The sequence below is a fragment of the Danio rerio genome, chromosome 1 (assembly GCF_052040795.2).
Source record: "Danio rerio strain M-AB ecotype USA chromosome 1, GRCz13ab, whole genome shotgun sequence".
NCBI lineage: Eukaryota > Metazoa > Chordata > Actinopteri > Cypriniformes > Danionidae > Danio > Danio rerio.
The window spans coordinates 43,851,853-43,869,677 of record NC_141021.1 but is presented as its reverse complement, the minus strand read 5'-3'; the positions used below and the strand labels follow the sequence as shown (position 1 = coordinate 43,869,677).

At 36.6% G+C, this 17,825-nt stretch overlaps 1 protein-coding gene across 2 annotated transcripts in view; it reads right to left on the bottom strand.

The window, feature by feature from the left end:
* Positions 1 to 266: 266 nt before the first annotated feature.
* The window catches only part of dtx4b (deltex 4, E3 ubiquitin ligase b), a 41,586-nt gene continuing 24,027 nt past the window's right edge, over positions 267 to 17,825 (bottom strand). Inside the window, exons 4-10 of one of the 2 annotated variants that reach the window (XM_087237426.1) lie at positions 17,196 to 17,257; positions 16,930 to 17,091; positions 14,695 to 14,756; positions 12,939 to 13,259; positions 12,713 to 12,802; positions 8,122 to 9,389; positions 267 to 6,360 (exon numbers count right to left, since the gene is read on the bottom strand). In XM_087237426.1, coding sequence (XP_087093552.1) covers positions 9,162 to 9,389; positions 12,713 to 12,802; positions 12,939 to 13,259; positions 14,695 to 14,756; positions 16,930 to 17,091; positions 17,196 to 17,257 — 925 coding nt within the window. In that variant the 3' untranslated portion in view covers positions 267 to 6,360; positions 8,122 to 9,161. Of the gene's footprint in view, positions 6,361 to 8,121; positions 9,390 to 12,712; positions 12,803 to 12,938; positions 13,831 to 14,603; positions 14,757 to 16,929; positions 17,092 to 17,195; positions 17,258 to 17,825 lie in introns of those variants that run through there. The other variant, XM_087237427.1, reaches the window with a different exon arrangement.

Below are 17,825 nucleotides of genomic sequence, written 5' to 3'. Positions count from 1 at the left end.
TCTTTCATTTATAGTTGTTTAATTGGGTTGTAAAAAAATATCTAGCAAATGAGTAGATCACTTTATGAATTAAAAACCTATTGTTTTTTTTCTGATATTTCACACACACACACACACACACACACACACACACACACACACACACACACACACACACCCACACGCGCACACACACACATACACACACACACACACTTTAAAGTAAAATGTAAACAGTAAAATGTAAGAATCTAAAAAGCCCAATAAAGATACAATGAAGACAAAAGTACTTTCCGTCAATGTGTTTTTTATTAATAATTTATTTTTTCTCGTGTACAGTTATTTTTTAAATGCTTGATTCTCCGTTGGATATTTTCCTCCTCATTTCAAATAACGAATTTTTAATACACCACCTTAAAAAGAAGATGGTTTTGGCACTATAAAACACTTGACGTAAATGCAGTTGGTCAAACTTATTTTACAACTGAAAAGAACAAAATGCCAGGCAGTGGCAAAAACAAAACATACAATGTTTGATATGAAACACTCTCAAAATATAGTAAACTAAGAAAATAGAAGAAAATATCATTATAAAAGAGAAATGAAAACTGAAGAAATGTAGATGAGTAACATCATACCTCTGGTTGGTGGATGCATAGCATACACTCTTATATTTAAACAAGCACGAATGCAGGCATACACATGATGCATGAGTTCACACATGCACACAAACACACATGCCAAACAATGGCATGATCTTTAGGTCATAACAGGCAGATTATTATAAAACAGGTCAATAACTGACCTAACACAGACTGGCCTAAAATCAGGATATAAAGACAGCGAGACAGTTAAAAGGGGCCAAACCTTTTTGAAACTTCCTGTACAAGGAATTTTGGCAAACTATTACAAAACTGACCCTTGTGGATCATTAAAGTATCCATCTATCTTTCTATCCATCTACGAAGTGCTATTCCTTCTGCTATGGCATTCAGGCTTCTTCCCTCTGTATTAAAGTTGAACACAGTTATCGCTGTTTGATAAGTAAAGCAGATTTTTTAAACCAACAAATTGGCTTTCTGTACCGTGCAAATGTGACGTTTTATAAAATAGAACGTTAAACACTCTGAAATAAGCAACCCCGCCACAAAAAACAGTACCTTTCATCCTTTAGCTTGCAACTCTTATTTGATATGCTAAATTTAAATGAATTATGCAGAATTTAAAAAGTGTTGAATTCAAGTTTTCAAGTTCATTCTGTTTAATGCTTTTCACAAATAATTATTCTTCAATTAAACCTCAATTATAATTTTTATAGTTATAAATTTTATAGTTTCATTCTGTTTAGTGCTTTTCACAAATAATTACTCTTTAATTAAACCTCAATTCTATTTTTAAAGTTTAAAGGTGCAGTAGGTGGTTGTCTTCAGAAACATTTTTGTTGTGCTGGTTGAAAATCTCTTCACATTAGTACTGATTAAAGTAAATGATCTAATGTATTTAATGTATTTATATGTATTTGTATACTCTGAGTTAGACATAAGACTCAAAAATGTTCATCCAATTAAAATTTGGCAGGTCAATAATTCCCATAATTCAGTCTGTCAACAAATGTAGATTTTTACAACTGCGCGTCCATTCACGCAGACAGATCCGCCGTCTCGCGTGCATGTTGGTTCACATGTACATAAGTGTCAGCGCTAAAAACAAACGCTGAATCAAAACTTTTAAAAATCCCGAATCAATATTGGGAGTTACTTTCGCACACTGGAGGAAGGATGACACCATGGCTGAAGTAGTTCGTTTTAGACAGGTAATGTTATGCTTTAAAACTATTTTAGTCACACAAAGCTGATGTAGATTGTGTTATGTTTTGAATTAGTTAAAGACTATAGACAAAAGCCCCTTTCACACAGTGATACCGGTAAATATCTGGAAAATTTCCTGAACGACTTTACCGGTAAATTCAAAAAAGCGCTGTTCACACCGGCGAGGACGTTACGGAAATTTTCCGGAAAAGAGCATTCACACATCCATTCCAAAATACCGATAAATTCTGACATCATTCACCACAAATGAGCTTTAAACGGCTGCGCTTGTATTTGTAAACATTTGACTAAATTACAAACTCTGTGAATGATCAATATTGTGAACAACTTTCGCATGTCGAGATGTTCATAATATGTGCGTGTGCAGACGCTCACAGGCTGTTTCACAGGCACACAAAGCTTTAAGGTAAACAAACACTGGCTTATCATAAGCATCTTATCGATGATTATTTACACAGTTGGCATTAAGAAGAACATATAAACGTGATCTGACTAACTTCTAGCAGCTAAATGTGTCTGGAAAAATATTCAAAGGCTTTTATTCTCACAAACCTCGCGGACGTAAATGCGCCTGACTGTTGTGATTGGCTAAAGCAGGTGTCTCACGTCAGCACGTTCTAGACGTGCACGCGCTTATTACAGCAATCATCCTTCTGCATTCACACAGCGCAGCATTCCGGCAAATTGCCGGTAATGTTACAACTTCTCTTTCCGGAAAATAGCCAGAACGAATTTACCGGTATTTTCAAAAAGGACCTGTTCACACATACAACCATACAAAGGTCTGTATGTGTGAAAGGGGCTAATGGCTATAGAATACACGAGCTATGTCACTCGTAACTTTTTGAATGGAGAAAAGTGTAACTGTCAATATGGTGAATAAAGCCCCGCCTACTAGTACAGGAGCCAATCATCGATCGATATAGACTGAGGATACTCTGGGGGAGGGGCTCGGACCAATCGTGAGTTTCTGCAAATTTTGTGTGATTTGGATATTTAGTAATGAATCTACAGAGACAGGTGTAGTTTAATTTTTTGGTGATTCTTAATATGAAATTTAAACGTAAGTTTGGCAAGCAGTTTTGAAGAATTTTACGTTTCTCCATTCAGACAGAATGCCCAAGCATACTGCCCGAGAGGCGTTTCAAAGATGGCTGCTGAGTGAAATGACTTGCCTTAAAGAGGCTTTGCTATAAAATACACAAGACATATCACTTTTATCTTTTTGAGTGGGGAAAAGTGTAATAGTCAATTCGGCAAATAAAGCCCGCATGCTAGTACAGGAGCCAATCATCGATCCCTATATGGCGAATAAATCCCGCATTCTAGAATCATTCAATTACTAAGTGTTTCTTAGTAATAAGTGTAATTTATGCACCCCACCGGCCAAACACTAAGCATACAGCAGTTGCTTTAGCACATGAGAGAGTAAAGGCTTGTCCGCTTTTCGTTTGCGTTTATAGTCAGCGTTTTTCGAGACGTTTTTGTGGATTCAAACCCAGATGATTTTCACTGGCGTTGAGCAGAAGAGTATGCAAAACTTTAAGCTTTTGACACCCACTTGTAACACAGAAGAACAGAGAAAATTAACACGATTGTTGTTAAAGTTACTGGCAATTCGAACAAGTATGGATGGCTCCAGCTCTAGGGATGAAGAAATGCTATTAACAGCTCTACATTCATAACGCCTCTAGGCATCTTCGTCAATGTGTGCTCGCATTGACAGTTTTGCGTTTGAGCGCCTTCAAGTGCTGTTTACTGTAACTTCAGCTGCTCCATATATGTAAACAAAAGTGGCAGTTTGATTGGTAGAGAAAAAAACGAGCGTCTTTTTTTTTAAATTATGCTTTTACGCCTGGCGTTTTACGTGTTGGTAATCACATTGACGCCCTTTATTTAGTCACAAGATGTAAAACATCGAAGGAAAACTCAAGCGAAAAGCGCCCCAGCGTGCACGGGCCTTAAGACCAGCAATCTTAGCATTCATGAAATATTGCACATTATGAAAAGTTCTGCTTGCTACACAACTAAAAACATGCTAGATATAAAACAGTTTTCATTCGGAATTGTAGCATTATAAAGTACTTTAACCACTACTTAATTTGTGAATTGCGAGGTCGCGGAACAGATCGGGGTAATGGATCCGCCATGTTACCCGAGGATCAAGAGGTGTCGCGCACATATTGGAGAGCGGGGGGAGGGGCGTTGAATGGCGGAGGGGTGTCGGGAACAAAAGATGAAAGTGAAGAGTGAAGGGTTGTCATGGATGAAAGTGAACGGTTGAGGAGAAAGTGAAAGTAAACAGCGGGTGGGGGAGGAGGGTGGTTGAGCAGGGGGATTGGTAAAATCAGGTGCTGGATCAGATTTCAGAGGTGTTGAATCTGGCGTGTTCCGGCACAAATTAAGCCCCGACTTAACATTAATTTTTTCTTACTGGTGAATGCAATGATCTAGTGGGTCTCTGTCATCTTTAAGGTGTGTGTTCGTGTTTCAGGAGGCGTGAATGGCAGAGGAGGGATTGCGTTTCGAAGACATTTTGCTAAACAATTGGCATTTAGGCAGAACACCTACTGCACCGTTAAATCTTGCTTCTCACAATTTCAATAGTCACAATTCTGAGATTAATTCTAGTAAGACGCGGAACAATATGACAAAATTCTGATATTAATTAGCTGTTGTGACAATGAATTAGTAGTTGTAATTATTCAAACTTTAAGATGCAAAACTTAAAGACAAACTTTTAATTTTAATTCTGTGCCAGAAAGTTTCCATAATTAGAGATGCTTTTTGTATACAGGAACATAAAGTACATCATTTGAAGAAGAACGTTTAGTTGGGGTTCTCATGCTCATAGAAACCAGCATAAATGAATTCAAGATTTATAAAACTTTTTCATTTTAAAATCAAGTTGATATATATATTTAAAAAACAAAAGTTCAGTTCAGTTTCGATTCAGCAAAACTGAATCTTATTCACGCACTAAACTGCATCATCCGTACAAAAATAGTAATTCTCAATACATAAGACTGAATACAGGGAATGACGTATGATATAATATAAACTAAAATACAGGCATTCGTATGCAGCTCTCAGTACTACAAAGAAAGTAATCCAGTTAGAGGTACCACAGTTTACTAAATACACCCACGTTTACAAAGATTTCACACAACTTGCACAAACTCTGAAACATTGCTTAACCAAATAAAACCATCCCCAGCATTTCCTTAATCTTCCTTTCCTCCCTCACCAGTTCTCTACACCTCCCATTCCTTACTTTCTACTGCCTTTCAAAGCTTCTTCATTCTTTCCAAATCTTTCACCATTCACCAAATCTCATCTTAGTTGTGTTACATCATGCTCAAGTACTTCATATTAAGATTAAAAATCAGATCTGCTCTGCTCGTACCTCATTTACAGTTATCCGTACTAACTGGTCACATTGTTTTCGTATATTTTTTACACATATTTCTGGGCTCCCATTGTAAATGTACTTCTAGTACCTTAAGTAGAATCATTCGAGCACCACTGTTCCATCATTAATCAAACAGTAATGGTTCTAATAATCAAGTGACCAAATTTGGTCCAGGAGGGCCACAGTCCTGAAGAGTTGAATGTGGATCATTTTTAAATTGATACCTCTCATTGTTGGTTAATTAAGCAAGAATGTCATTAAATGAAAAATTATAATTGAGCTATTTATTACTCATCCTCGTGTCCTTCCAATCCCCTGAGAGGTTTGTTCACCTTCTGAACACAAATTATGATATTCTAAATGAACCAAAAATTTGTACAAGCTATTTTTCTTTGCATCAGGTCAGGGTATGTTTGCCACCGACAATTTGTTTGTGTGTCGCTCTGCTGACTCTAATGGCAATATGTCGTTCTGCTGCCCACAGTAAACACACACACACCCTGACCTGACGCAGGAAAGATGAACAACGATAGATTAATGTTTGTTGTTTGTTTGTTTGTTTTAACAGAAAGGGGTTTTGAAGCTTTGTGTGATTAGAGTTGAAGTGACGTAGAATCTTTTTGGTTTCTTTTCTGCACTTTAACTCAAATGTTCTTACAGTAGACCTCTAAAATAAAGCAACTAAATTTTATTTCAATCCTCAAAACTATTTTGCATGAAGAAACGACCTCATCTTCAACACAAACTTTGTGAATGTCTCCCATCAGAGTACAGTTATCAACATTTCATCAGCAGACAGCACTTGTTTTGATTGAAGTAAAGAGTACTTTCTAATGCTAAACGTCTCTGCATACGTGTAAAACATTTACACCAAGACATTATTGATAAAGGTTAAAGCAGCATATTATTATAATGTATATGTGTGGAGTGTGCTAGTAGTTTCTGTAGTGTAAAAATGGTTTTATCCGCTTGTTAAGTGTGACATCATAGGAAGCAGATTCCAGGTCCAAACGCTATATCAAACTGTATGTGGAGACTCAACAAATGGTAGTAATAAACGTTTACAAAGCGCTGTAATACTTTCGAAAATCATGATCGTAATATATACTTTTTAATTTTTTTCCTTTTTTAAAATATCTCCTAAATCAGTGGTTCCCAACCTTTTTCTTTGGGGCCCCCCCCCCATGAACATATACAAACATTGGAGCCCCCCCACCATATAAATACACACGCACGCACACCCATATGTTCTGTCTATATATATATATATATATATATATATATATATATATATATATATATATATATATATATATATATATATATATATATATACTTTATGTGTGTGTTTGTGTAATATTAATATATAATATGTATAGAAAATATAAATTAATCACTTTTAACTTGTCTTGGCCTTCAATAAAACTAATCTTTGTCTAATCTTTTTCTTCACCTCTGAAGAACCACTGCATTTACGTTTATCTGCCATTTTTGTTTTGATTTTGCCTTTACGACACGTTGGACAAGCACATTGCGTGAGCAAAATTTAAATAATTATTTAAAGTTATTTATTTTAATTATTTTTACTATTATGTTGGAATTTTAAGCATGTTTTGATTTTGACTTTTTTTAGTACTTGAAAATACATATATAGTAGTAGGGCTGCTTGATTTTGGGAAAATCATAATCACGATTATTCAAAACGATTATCAGTTAAAGTCAAAATTATTAGCGCTCCTGAGAATTTTTTTTTTTAGAAATATTTCCCAAAATTATGTTTAACAGAGCAAGGAATTTTAACAGTATTTCCTCTAATATTTTTCTTCTAGGCTTGTTTGTTTTATTTTAGCTAGAATAAAAGCAGGTTTAAATATTTTGAAACCAATTTAACTTCAATATTATTAGCCCCCTTATGCAATATATATTTTTGATTGTCTGCAGAATAAACTACTGTTATACAATGATTTGCCTAATTACCCTAATTAAGCCTTTGAACTGCACTTTAATTAGAATGTTTGTATTTTGAAAAACATCTAGTAAAATATTATGTACTGTCATCATAGCAAAAATAAAAGAAATAAGTAATTAGAAACGAGATATCAAAACTAATATGTTCAGAAATAAGTAAAAAAAAATCTTCTTTCCATTAAACAGAAATTGGGCTGGAAAATGGTTGCTAATATTCAGGAGGGCTAATAATTCTGACTTCAAGTGTTTACATACAGTTATTTCCACCTTGCAAAGGAAAGAGAATTAAATACAATAGAATAAAAATATTAAACAAACTGTGCTTTAAGCATCTTCACTGTAAGAAAAACACTTTAGCTACAGCAGTCCTTCAGTCAAGACTAGTGAGTGATTTTGTCATTGTTTGATTAATGATAAAAAACAGGCGGCAGCAGGAATATTTCTCGCTGTCTCTTTAATGGTTTCTCTTTCACGTCTTTTGATCCTCAACTCGTTTGTTTATAACACAAATGAGGGTTAATATAAATAATCACTAAACACCGCGTTTTGACACCTATTTGACCATTAATGCGCTCACGTTAATGACTTTAGATGTCTGCGCTCCGCTGCTCGTCTCAGTGTGCGAATGAGACCGAATGCTGACCGGCCGCATATGCTTCTGACTGCGTGTGCTTGCTGCACACACAAATAAGCATGCGGTCTTTTGCGCTTTTAGAAGCAACAAACGTGAACAACTGGAAAGGGGGCGGTTTATGATGCAATAAACTTTATCTCGATTAATGATTTTTTTATAATCGTTAGAAATCGAAACCGGATTTTCAATTAATTGTACAGCCCTATAAAATAGTGGAGCATTTTTATCCCCTTTTCTACCTCAACACTTATCCTCTCCCGCGCCCCCCCTGTGAACTCGGACCCCAGGTTGGGAACCACTGTCCTAAATGATGTTTAACAGAGCAAAGACATTTTCACAGTATGTCTGATAATATTTTTTCTTTTGGAGAAAGTTTTATTTGTTTTATTTTGGCTAGAATAAAAGCAGCTTTTCATTTTTTAACTATTTTAAGGTCAAAATTGTTGGCCCCTTTAAGCTATTTTTAGTCTATGTTTACTAGTCTATGTTTAGTCTTAAGTCTACAAAACAAACCATCGTTATACAATAACTTGCCTAATTACCCTAACCTGCCTAATTAACCTAGTTAAGCCTTTAAATGTCACTTTAAGCTGTATAGAAGTGTCTTGATCTAGTCAAATATTATTTACTATCATCATGACAAAGATAAAATAAATCAGTTATTAGAAATGAGATATTAAAACTAATATGTTTATTTTGTGTAGAAAAAAATCTTCTCTCTGTTAAACAGAAATTGGGGAAAAAATAAACAGGGGAGCGAATAATTCAGGGCGGCTAATAATTTTGACCTCAACTGTATATATCCATGCCTAATATCCGATGGTCAGAAAGTGACACATTTTTCATAAATTGTTAAAATATTGGTGTCTGTGATGCAGCAGGGCCAGTGACTGTTGTGTACATCATGATTTTATATAAAATTCACTTTAATGTGTGATGGGACTAAAATGTGGTCATCAACGAATATTTTCTCAGTTCAAATAAGTAGCGGCTTGGACCCGGAAACATTATTTCATACGTCACGACTCACAACTTAACAAGCGAAATCTGTAATCATCGACTTCCATAGTATTTGTTTTTCCTACAATGGAAGTCAGTGATAACATGTTTTTAGCTTATTTTAAATGACCTAATTTTGTGTTTAATAGAAAAAAGAAACTCATAAAAGGTTTGGAAAAACTCAAAAGTGAGTAAATGTTGACAGAATTGTCATTTTTGGGTGAACTATGCCTTAATTAAGATTGGATCAAAACTCTTTAGGACTGTGGGGTCTCCAAGAACGATCTTGGCCACTTCTGCTCTAGTACCATCATTGACCTTCGAGTACACCCCGTCCTCCTCACAGGAGCTGTTCCTCATCTTCAGTGATCCCCTGGGCTTTAAGCTCCTCCAGCACATGGTCAAGATAACCAGAATCTGGGTAACCATGTCCAGTGAGATTGGAGCCAAATTCTGTCTTGTGATGGATCTCGTTCCAGATGACAGTGTCCGATTCTCCGGTGGTGCTAGAGGTTCCCACAGAGAAGATCAGCCGTCGATCCCAGGCCACCAACAACAGCCGTAACACCTAAAAACCAGAAAACACATTGATATCTGTGGAAACCTCAAAAAGTTCAAAACTAGGGGTTCCCACTCTTTTTAAGAAATCATTTTCCATGACATGACAGGAGTTTTTACAAGTAATTCATGATGGAAGTAGGTCACAAACAGTCCAACACATTAGTCGCAAGCTTAGTGCTGAATCAGTAACTACCAATATACGTGCTACCCTAGTAGTCTGTGAGAATGATTTAATGTCTGAATGTTACTTGAAGTGGAGCAAAAATTTTATTGTGGAGAGGCAGTAGTGGTTAGGGGTGTACAATCATATCATAAATCTCGCTTGACTGCTTCAGTTTTAAGTAATTAATACATTGACATTTTTAAAGAAATCTAATAAAATATCAGAAATTTTTAATGCACAATATGGTTGTTATCAGCAGAATCCTAGAAAATATTGAGATATCTTTGTTCAATATTGCACACCCCTAGTAGCGGCATGGCATGAAAAGATAACCAGAAAAACAGGACAGACCATTTTGTTCACAAGGACGCGTGGGAACTCTTTTACAGAATTACAAAACTTTGCAACGCTAAGGGTCAAATATGTATGGTTGCTTTTGTCTCGTTTCTCCCAGTATAAATATTAAATCATTCTCAAATTAAAACTCATTTACAAAACAATCTAAATGACTTAAAAAATCAAGTCTTGTTTTATGAAAATGTAATCAAATTAAAAGAGCTCATGCTCTAAAGACGAGAAAAAAAAACTGACATTTGGAACACAAAAAAATTATCTTGTTTTCCATTTGTGTCATTCTTACATCTGTCCTGGAAAAAAAAGACATAATACTGTACGGAAATCTTTTTCTTTTGCTGTGAAATTCTGTAAAATCACAGCTCAGGTTCATGTGTTTATTTATGTGACTTCCAAAATAAACAGACAATGATAAAGGTGTAATAATGTGGCCAATGAATAAAAACTAAAATAATAAAAAATACATATTAATATCTATAATACATTACACCAGTTTGTAAAGAAATATTTTCATAATCTTACTTCTTTAGTTATGATTTTAATATAAAAAATTGTTGTGTTCTGTGTTCTGATTGGCTGTAGACAATTGTCAATCAATCTGCTCCATGCTGTGTCTCCTGTACTGTACAGAATGCATTCAGCTTGCCAAATTGACATAAATCTTTGATCGCTAGTTTGACTGTGAAGTGCTATACATGTTTGCAAGTTCTCTCCCCAATACCCCACAATGTCGACAAAACATTCTGAACTGTCAAAGGCACCCGTGGGTAGCACCCAAAAGGCAGAGGAAGATGCTACCCATCGCACAAAAAGTTAGACTTCTGGACATGCTAAAGGAAGGTAGAAGTTACGCAAATGTCTAAATAAGAGAGAAAGGTGTGAAAATGTTAATGCTTATAGTGTAGTGAGGGGTTTTACAGCCTTAAAGGGCACCTATTTTAAGATTTAAGATAATTCTTTTGTGTCTCCAGAATGTGTCTGTAACGTTTCAGCTCAAAACACCCAACAGATTATTTATTACACCTTTCAGACGTTTGGGATTTTCTGATCTGAACACAATGTAGCTATTTTTGATGCCTTTAATGCTAACGGTCCCTGCCCACCATTCCTACTTACCTGTCAGAGCGTGCCTCAATCTCTGCCTCGTCTGTGTCAGTGCCTACTCACACTACGCTATCCGAACCGTGCCCAGGCCTGTTTCCCGGATCGTTTGAAAAGCGTGAGTGCTCTGAATCGGGCTCGGTTCACTTGGGCTTTGGCACGGTACGCTTGTGTGTGAGTGCAAAATGCACCTGAGCCCAAAACTGAAGACGAGACGTGACTTTTACGGGACTGTTTCATATGGATTTATTAATTATTCCTACTGTTCAATGAACACAAACTGTCGTAGACGCAAAGCTCTTTGCTGACACTGCACGACAGCTGCACCTTCAGCAAACCTCCTAATTCTTGCGGCACGAGGACTTTATGATTGTTTATGAGCGTCAAAAGTGGCTGATCTGTTCGGTGAAATATTAGACTGTGTGTCACCGCATCCCAAACGACTAAACCGATAAAACTAAAGAAATCTTCACTGTGCTGAGCAAAGGCGCATCATCGATGATGTAAGCGCACCCAGGCCTGAATGTAATGTGAGTGCTGGCCGTCGGGGGAGACGGGAGAGGGGAATAGCGTGCTTTGGCCTAGTTCAGGGAAACTGTAAATAGTGTGAGTACGCCCTCAGATAAACAGCACAGTGACAGACATGAAGTAAGCTGATCTCATGTAACGTTTGTGAGAAATTCTACAGCAAGACCTTTCCCAATGATTATTTGATGTATTTGTTGTGGAGTTAATTGCCTTTCTGCAACGATAAGTCACACACAATGCCGTTAGAAAGTTCACGTGTACACACAGTGGACACACACACAAACACAGTGCGTGCATTAAGCTTTGCACTGTTTTTGCATGGCAAATGAGACGCGATACACGTTAATATCCACTACTGTATGGATATCTGTTATGCTAATGTACAAAATAAACCTGATTTAACATCCACAAAACGGGGTTGAAGCATCTTTTTTTATAATTGTCCTGACATGCGGCTGTGGTGAATAAGACGGTAAAATCGCTGTAATTCATAACAAACATGCACTGTTTTAAAAACGCTTTAAACTTGTAAAACTCATTCTTGATCGCATTTCATGATGACTGATGATCACAGAGCGCAGAACAGATCTTTTAATCCCAGTTGCTTTGCGCACGTCCTGTCTTGTTGATATGATTATACGTGTTACTACAAAGACATGTTAATATGCAGCTGTCAATCAATTCGGTAGGTGGGGAAAACTGTACTCCTACATCATATTGCGGTGGGCCTCAAAATTGGAGAATTTTGGATCCTATTTTAACGTCAGGAAAAACATTTTTTAAAAACACACTTACTATCTTTATAGCCCCCCAGTATGACTGTGTGGACATACTATACTTACAGTTCTGTCCAAACAGCTAACAAAAGATGATTTTTATCATATTCAGACATCTAATTAAGCGGACTACTTTACGGATTTCACCTATTGCAAGCTATTTTTAGAACGTAACTCCCACAATTAACAAAGGACCACTGTTTCTTGTTACAAGAATCCTCCAAATGACTCATTCGAATGACTCGAAGGATCACGTAAAAAAGAGAATGTGAAAACATAGAAACTCAAAAACCGATCTTTTTTCTGTTTAAATAAAGGCAAGATTGCTAATAAAAAATACATTTTAAAAAATATAAAAGAAAAACGCTTTTGATTGGCAGCACAGATGTTAGTGATAATAGGACTTACCTTGCGTCCTTTTTCATTATCTGGAAGATAACAATGTCTGGGAAATCCTCTTGCAGTGAAAGGTTTCGCTGGGTTTGGATGCTCAGGACCCTTGAGAGAGACAGGAGAGAAGATAATCGATTAAAAACAATATTGGTGGTGTGAAGGCTAAATATAAATGCAACCAGGATGCAATGATAGCAGACTGTTGTAAATATATTAAAAACTTGACAGCATTTTGTTGTACCTGTATCCCGGGCGGTATGTTGTAGATGATGCGAATGGTTTTGCAGTCTGGGTGTCCCGGAAGCGAGTGCGGGATGACATGGTACTCCATTTTACCGGCTGGCTGGTTGCCTGTCTTTACTCCATATATAGTTTTGCATGTGGGACACTGCAGGCTGCCATCTTTGTTGCCATTGTTGTACATGGCCACTAGACACTGCAGGTGATACAGATGCCCACATTGTGCCAGTCGTCCGACTGACTCTGCACGTGAAACACTTGCTACACCCGGACCCTTATACCCAGATGGGCCCCCTAGAGCCTCCATACAGATAGTACAGTCCTGGGAGAAAATACAGAAAGCTTGTATACAACACAACCATTTTTTTCAGCGTGTAGATATAAAAGGCTAAGTAATAGATGTTACTGTAGATCATTTTTTTACATCATTAAAGGGATAGTTCACCTAAAAATTAAAATTCTGTCATTTACTCACCCTTCCCTTAACCCAAACCTCTCTAGGTTTCTTTTTTCTGTTGAACACAAAAGAAGATAATTCTAAAAAAGCTAGAAACCTGTAACCACTGACTTCCATAGTATTTGTTTTTACTACTATGGAAGCTGATGGTTACAGGTTTCCAGCCTTCTACAGAATATCAACAGTTCAACAGAATATAGAAGCTCCGGTTTGGAACAAGTAAGTAAATGATGACAGGATTTTCATTTTTGAATGAACTGTCGCTTCAAGCCAATAGGAAGCAACATTTTAAATTTTGCAAGATATTATGTCCAGAGTGTGTTATCATTTTAGAGTGTTTGATTTCTATATATAATACAAAATATATTTATTACAAAAAGCTCTATAGTTGACATGTAGTTCATTTAGCATATATAAAAGTCAAAGATATTAGCCCCTTTCACACAGTGATACCGGTAAATTTCTGGAAAATTTCCGGAACGACTTTACCGGTAAATTCAAAAAAGCGCTGTTCACACAGGCGAGGACGTTACGGAAATTTTCCGGAAAAGAGCATTCACACATCCATTCCAAAATACCGGTAAATTCTGACATCATTCACCACAAATGAGCTTTAAACGGCTGCGCTAGTATTTGTAAACATTTGCCTAAATTACAAACTCTGTGGATGATCAATATTGTGAACAACTTTCGCAGGATCACTTTCGCATGTCGAGATGTTCATAATATGTGCGTGTGCAGGTGCTCATAGTGTTGCATAGGCGCACGCAAAGCTTGAAGGTAAACAAACACTGGCTTATCATAAGCATCTCATCGATGATTATTTACACAGGTGGCATTAAGAAGAACATATAAACGTGATCTGACTAACTTCTAGCAGCTAAATGTGTCTGGAAAAATATTCAAAGGCTTTTATCCTCACAAACCGCGCGGACGTAAATGCGTCTGACTGTTGTGATTGGCTAAAGCAGACGTCTCACGTCAGCACGTTCTAGACGTGCACGCGCTTATTACGGCAATCTTCCTTCTGCATTCACACAGCGCAGCATTCCGGCAAATTGCCGGTAATGTTACAACTTCTCTTTCCGGAAAATAGCCAGAACGAATTTACCGGTATTTTCAAAAAGGACCTGTTCACACATACAACCTTTCCGGAAAATTGCCGGCAATTTTCCGGAAAGGTCTGTATGTGTGAAAGGGGCTATTGACTTTATTTAGCAGATATTGAACTCAAAAACAATTAAATAAGTAGTTTAAATCACATACAGATTGGGGAAATAATAAAATAAGGATGCCTTACTTCTTCTGGTGGACTCCTGACCTTCTGCAAGTACCTTTTTACCACTTCCTCTGGGGTTTTACCTGGAAAACAAATCTCTTATGGTGAGAATGTGAGTAGAGTCAACAGTAATAAAAAAAATGGCTGTACAATGTTTATCTAATGTGATTGCTCCGTCAACTGAAATATAAATGCATTATGCAACACATCCAAAGATCTCAAAACAACCAACCAAAAAAAAAAAAGAAAAAATCAAGATGAGACCATATAACGGTAGTACTACTTAAGCAGCTTTTTCTCACCATAGTCACAGTGTTGCTCATTACAGTTCCATAGTTGAATGTAAACTCTCCTTGCAGGAGACTGACAATAAACTTCCTGGTGCTGCTTTGATTCTTTCACATATTTTATAAGAACTCAATGGATTTCATTTCATAAATATAAACGCACAACAGATAGAATATTCTTTGTTTGCAAGGAGAAGGGTTTATATTTCATAAAGGATTTGAATCATTCAGTCAGTTGAGAGAAAAATTTACTCTACCACATTCCCATTTTTTTCGTTACTTACAAGTAAGGCATTGTGTGAAATCTAAAATTTGTAATTTTGAATTTATCCCTGATAACATGTATTTTTTATGTCTTCCTGAACCTTCCTCAGTTAAATTTCAAACTGTGTTGGGCTGTTTGAAACATTTGTCTCAACTTCTAATGAGAAATTTAAACTGGTTTGGGTGGGTGAACTTGGAACTGAGATATCAGAGGAACTATGGGATAAGTGCCTGACTGCACTATGATCCTGTGCGGTAAACAGTAGGCACCAGTTAAAACAGTTCACAGTTATGCACCGCCTGCCCTGTACCAAAACCAAATTACACAAAATGTTTTCCTCTATTTCACCTATGTGTGACAAGTGTAAAATTACAGAGCACACCAAAGCTCATGCATTTTGGTTGTGGCTATAACATTTCCTCTTTGTGTGTGTAAATCAATCTTCCCATCTCATACATCTAATACTTTATTTTATTTTAGCAGAATAAGTGTTTTTCCACAAATGCAAAATGTGAAAATGCAATACCGGTGGTTTATTTTGTCAGCTACAGGTAAGCTGACCTAAATATCATTAGTTACATTTCCTCATTGTCATGTTCCCTTCCTTCCAAAACTCAAATAACAAAATTGCTCTGATGCCAAATAAAAAGAAAACATGTCAGCTGACACAGAAAATAGGAGTTGTGGTGTAACTTTTAGAGACAGGTGAATCTGACATTGACAAGTAAACACAGGCTATATTTGTATCTGGTATTAATACGCTTTCAGTGATCAAATCGCTGATTAGATAAGACACGTTACCATTTCCACCTAGTATTAAAATACATTCAAATTAATCTCCTGTGAAAACTTTTGTTCGAGACTTTTCCCAATTATTTGGTCATGTTCAAATACCGAGTACTACTGCGTGAATGAACTGAGGTTACATGGCAAACGAAAAAGATAGCAAATGAAAAAGATAGCAACAGCAATTTTGTTAATAATCGGTGTTTTGGTACAACAGTGACTACGTTTACATGGGCATCGGTAATCGAATGATTGGCCTTAATCTGACAATAAGACAACAATATGATTAAGGTGCTTACATGCATTTTGGTTTTGCCTATAACATTCGTGCTGTTTTTGGTGTTTCAAAACACTCTTTCACCCTTCCAAAACATTTCCAAAAAGCCCTCACTCTAGGCATGACTGGCCAAGCGGCTAATACTAAAAAACTGGAAATCTCTTTTACCTCCTTCTTTTTAAATCTGTTTAATGGATATATCCTCTGTTATCCACTTGGAAAGGTTCCGATTTATGAGGTCCAACTCTAATGAAAAATTCTTTGCTACCTGGGAACCCTTTCTCGGATACTTTGACCTGAAACGTATAATATGTAACACTGCATTTTGTATCTCCAACAGTTGAACCCACATGTATGGAATTCATATTTTATTTACTTGCAGTGTGTACATTCTGAGATAATGTTGTTCGTTCTGTTGTGCTTAAAAAAAATCTTGAAATAAAAAAATAAAAAAATAAATATAAGCGCAGATACAAGGAGTACATTTCGTCCAGCACAGCATTGTTTTCAAATGTCTTTAGTTCTTTCACAAACACATGCCATGATTTTTTTTTTTTTGGTTCTAAAAATGACAGTGTGAAAGTACATGTAACCAAACATCAAGTGTGAACACCCCCTAGTGTATATCCACGGATTCTTACCTTTTCGGGCTTGTTTTTTGGTGGTCTTGCGGCAACAGTGCCCAATGCCAGGAATGGGTCTTATGTCACTCTTGCTGACAGGTGGGGGATGTAGAACTAGTTTTGGAGGACGAGTCAAACATACAGGTAGTCCCGCTGCACTCATCAGAATACCAGTAATACCTGTAAAGCATCATAATGCATGTGTTTTAAAAATAAAATTTGTGATGCACTGTTGGCATTTTTGAAACCATTGCTAATAGTGCATTTATCGGGTCTTTTCTTACCAGCTAAAGCCGGTTGGACAGGGCTGGAGCCATTAAGATTCTTCACTGGTACCGTTGGCACACTAAGAGAAAATAGGAGAAAAAAAATAAAAGTTCTTTAAAGGTTAAAGAACAAACTAACTACTGTCTGTCAGTATGTTCTCCAATATCCTCAAAAACTCAAACAAGCACTATCAAATAGCAATTCAACAGACCAATTACTCTGTCATCATTACTAATGCCAGATTTATTCTTTAAAAGTGGCACAGATGTGCTTCTTAAGTGGAATTTTCACAAATAATTTAATCCTGCCCAATAGAGGTCTAAGTACATCTGCACAGTGATTTCATCAGATACAATACACTCACAGGCCACTTTATTAGGTACACCAGTCCAACTGCTTGTTAACACAAATTTCTAATCACATGGCAGCAACTCAATACATTTCGGCATGTATACATGGTCAAGACGATCTGCTGCAGTTCCAGCTGAGCATCAGAATGGGGAAGAAAGGTGATGAAAGTGACTTTGGACGTGGCATGGATGTCTGTGCCAGATGGGCTGGTCTGAGTATTTCACAAACTACTGATCTACTGGAATATTCATGGATGTGCAGCCGGCAAATCTGCTGCAACTGAGTGACCAAAATCT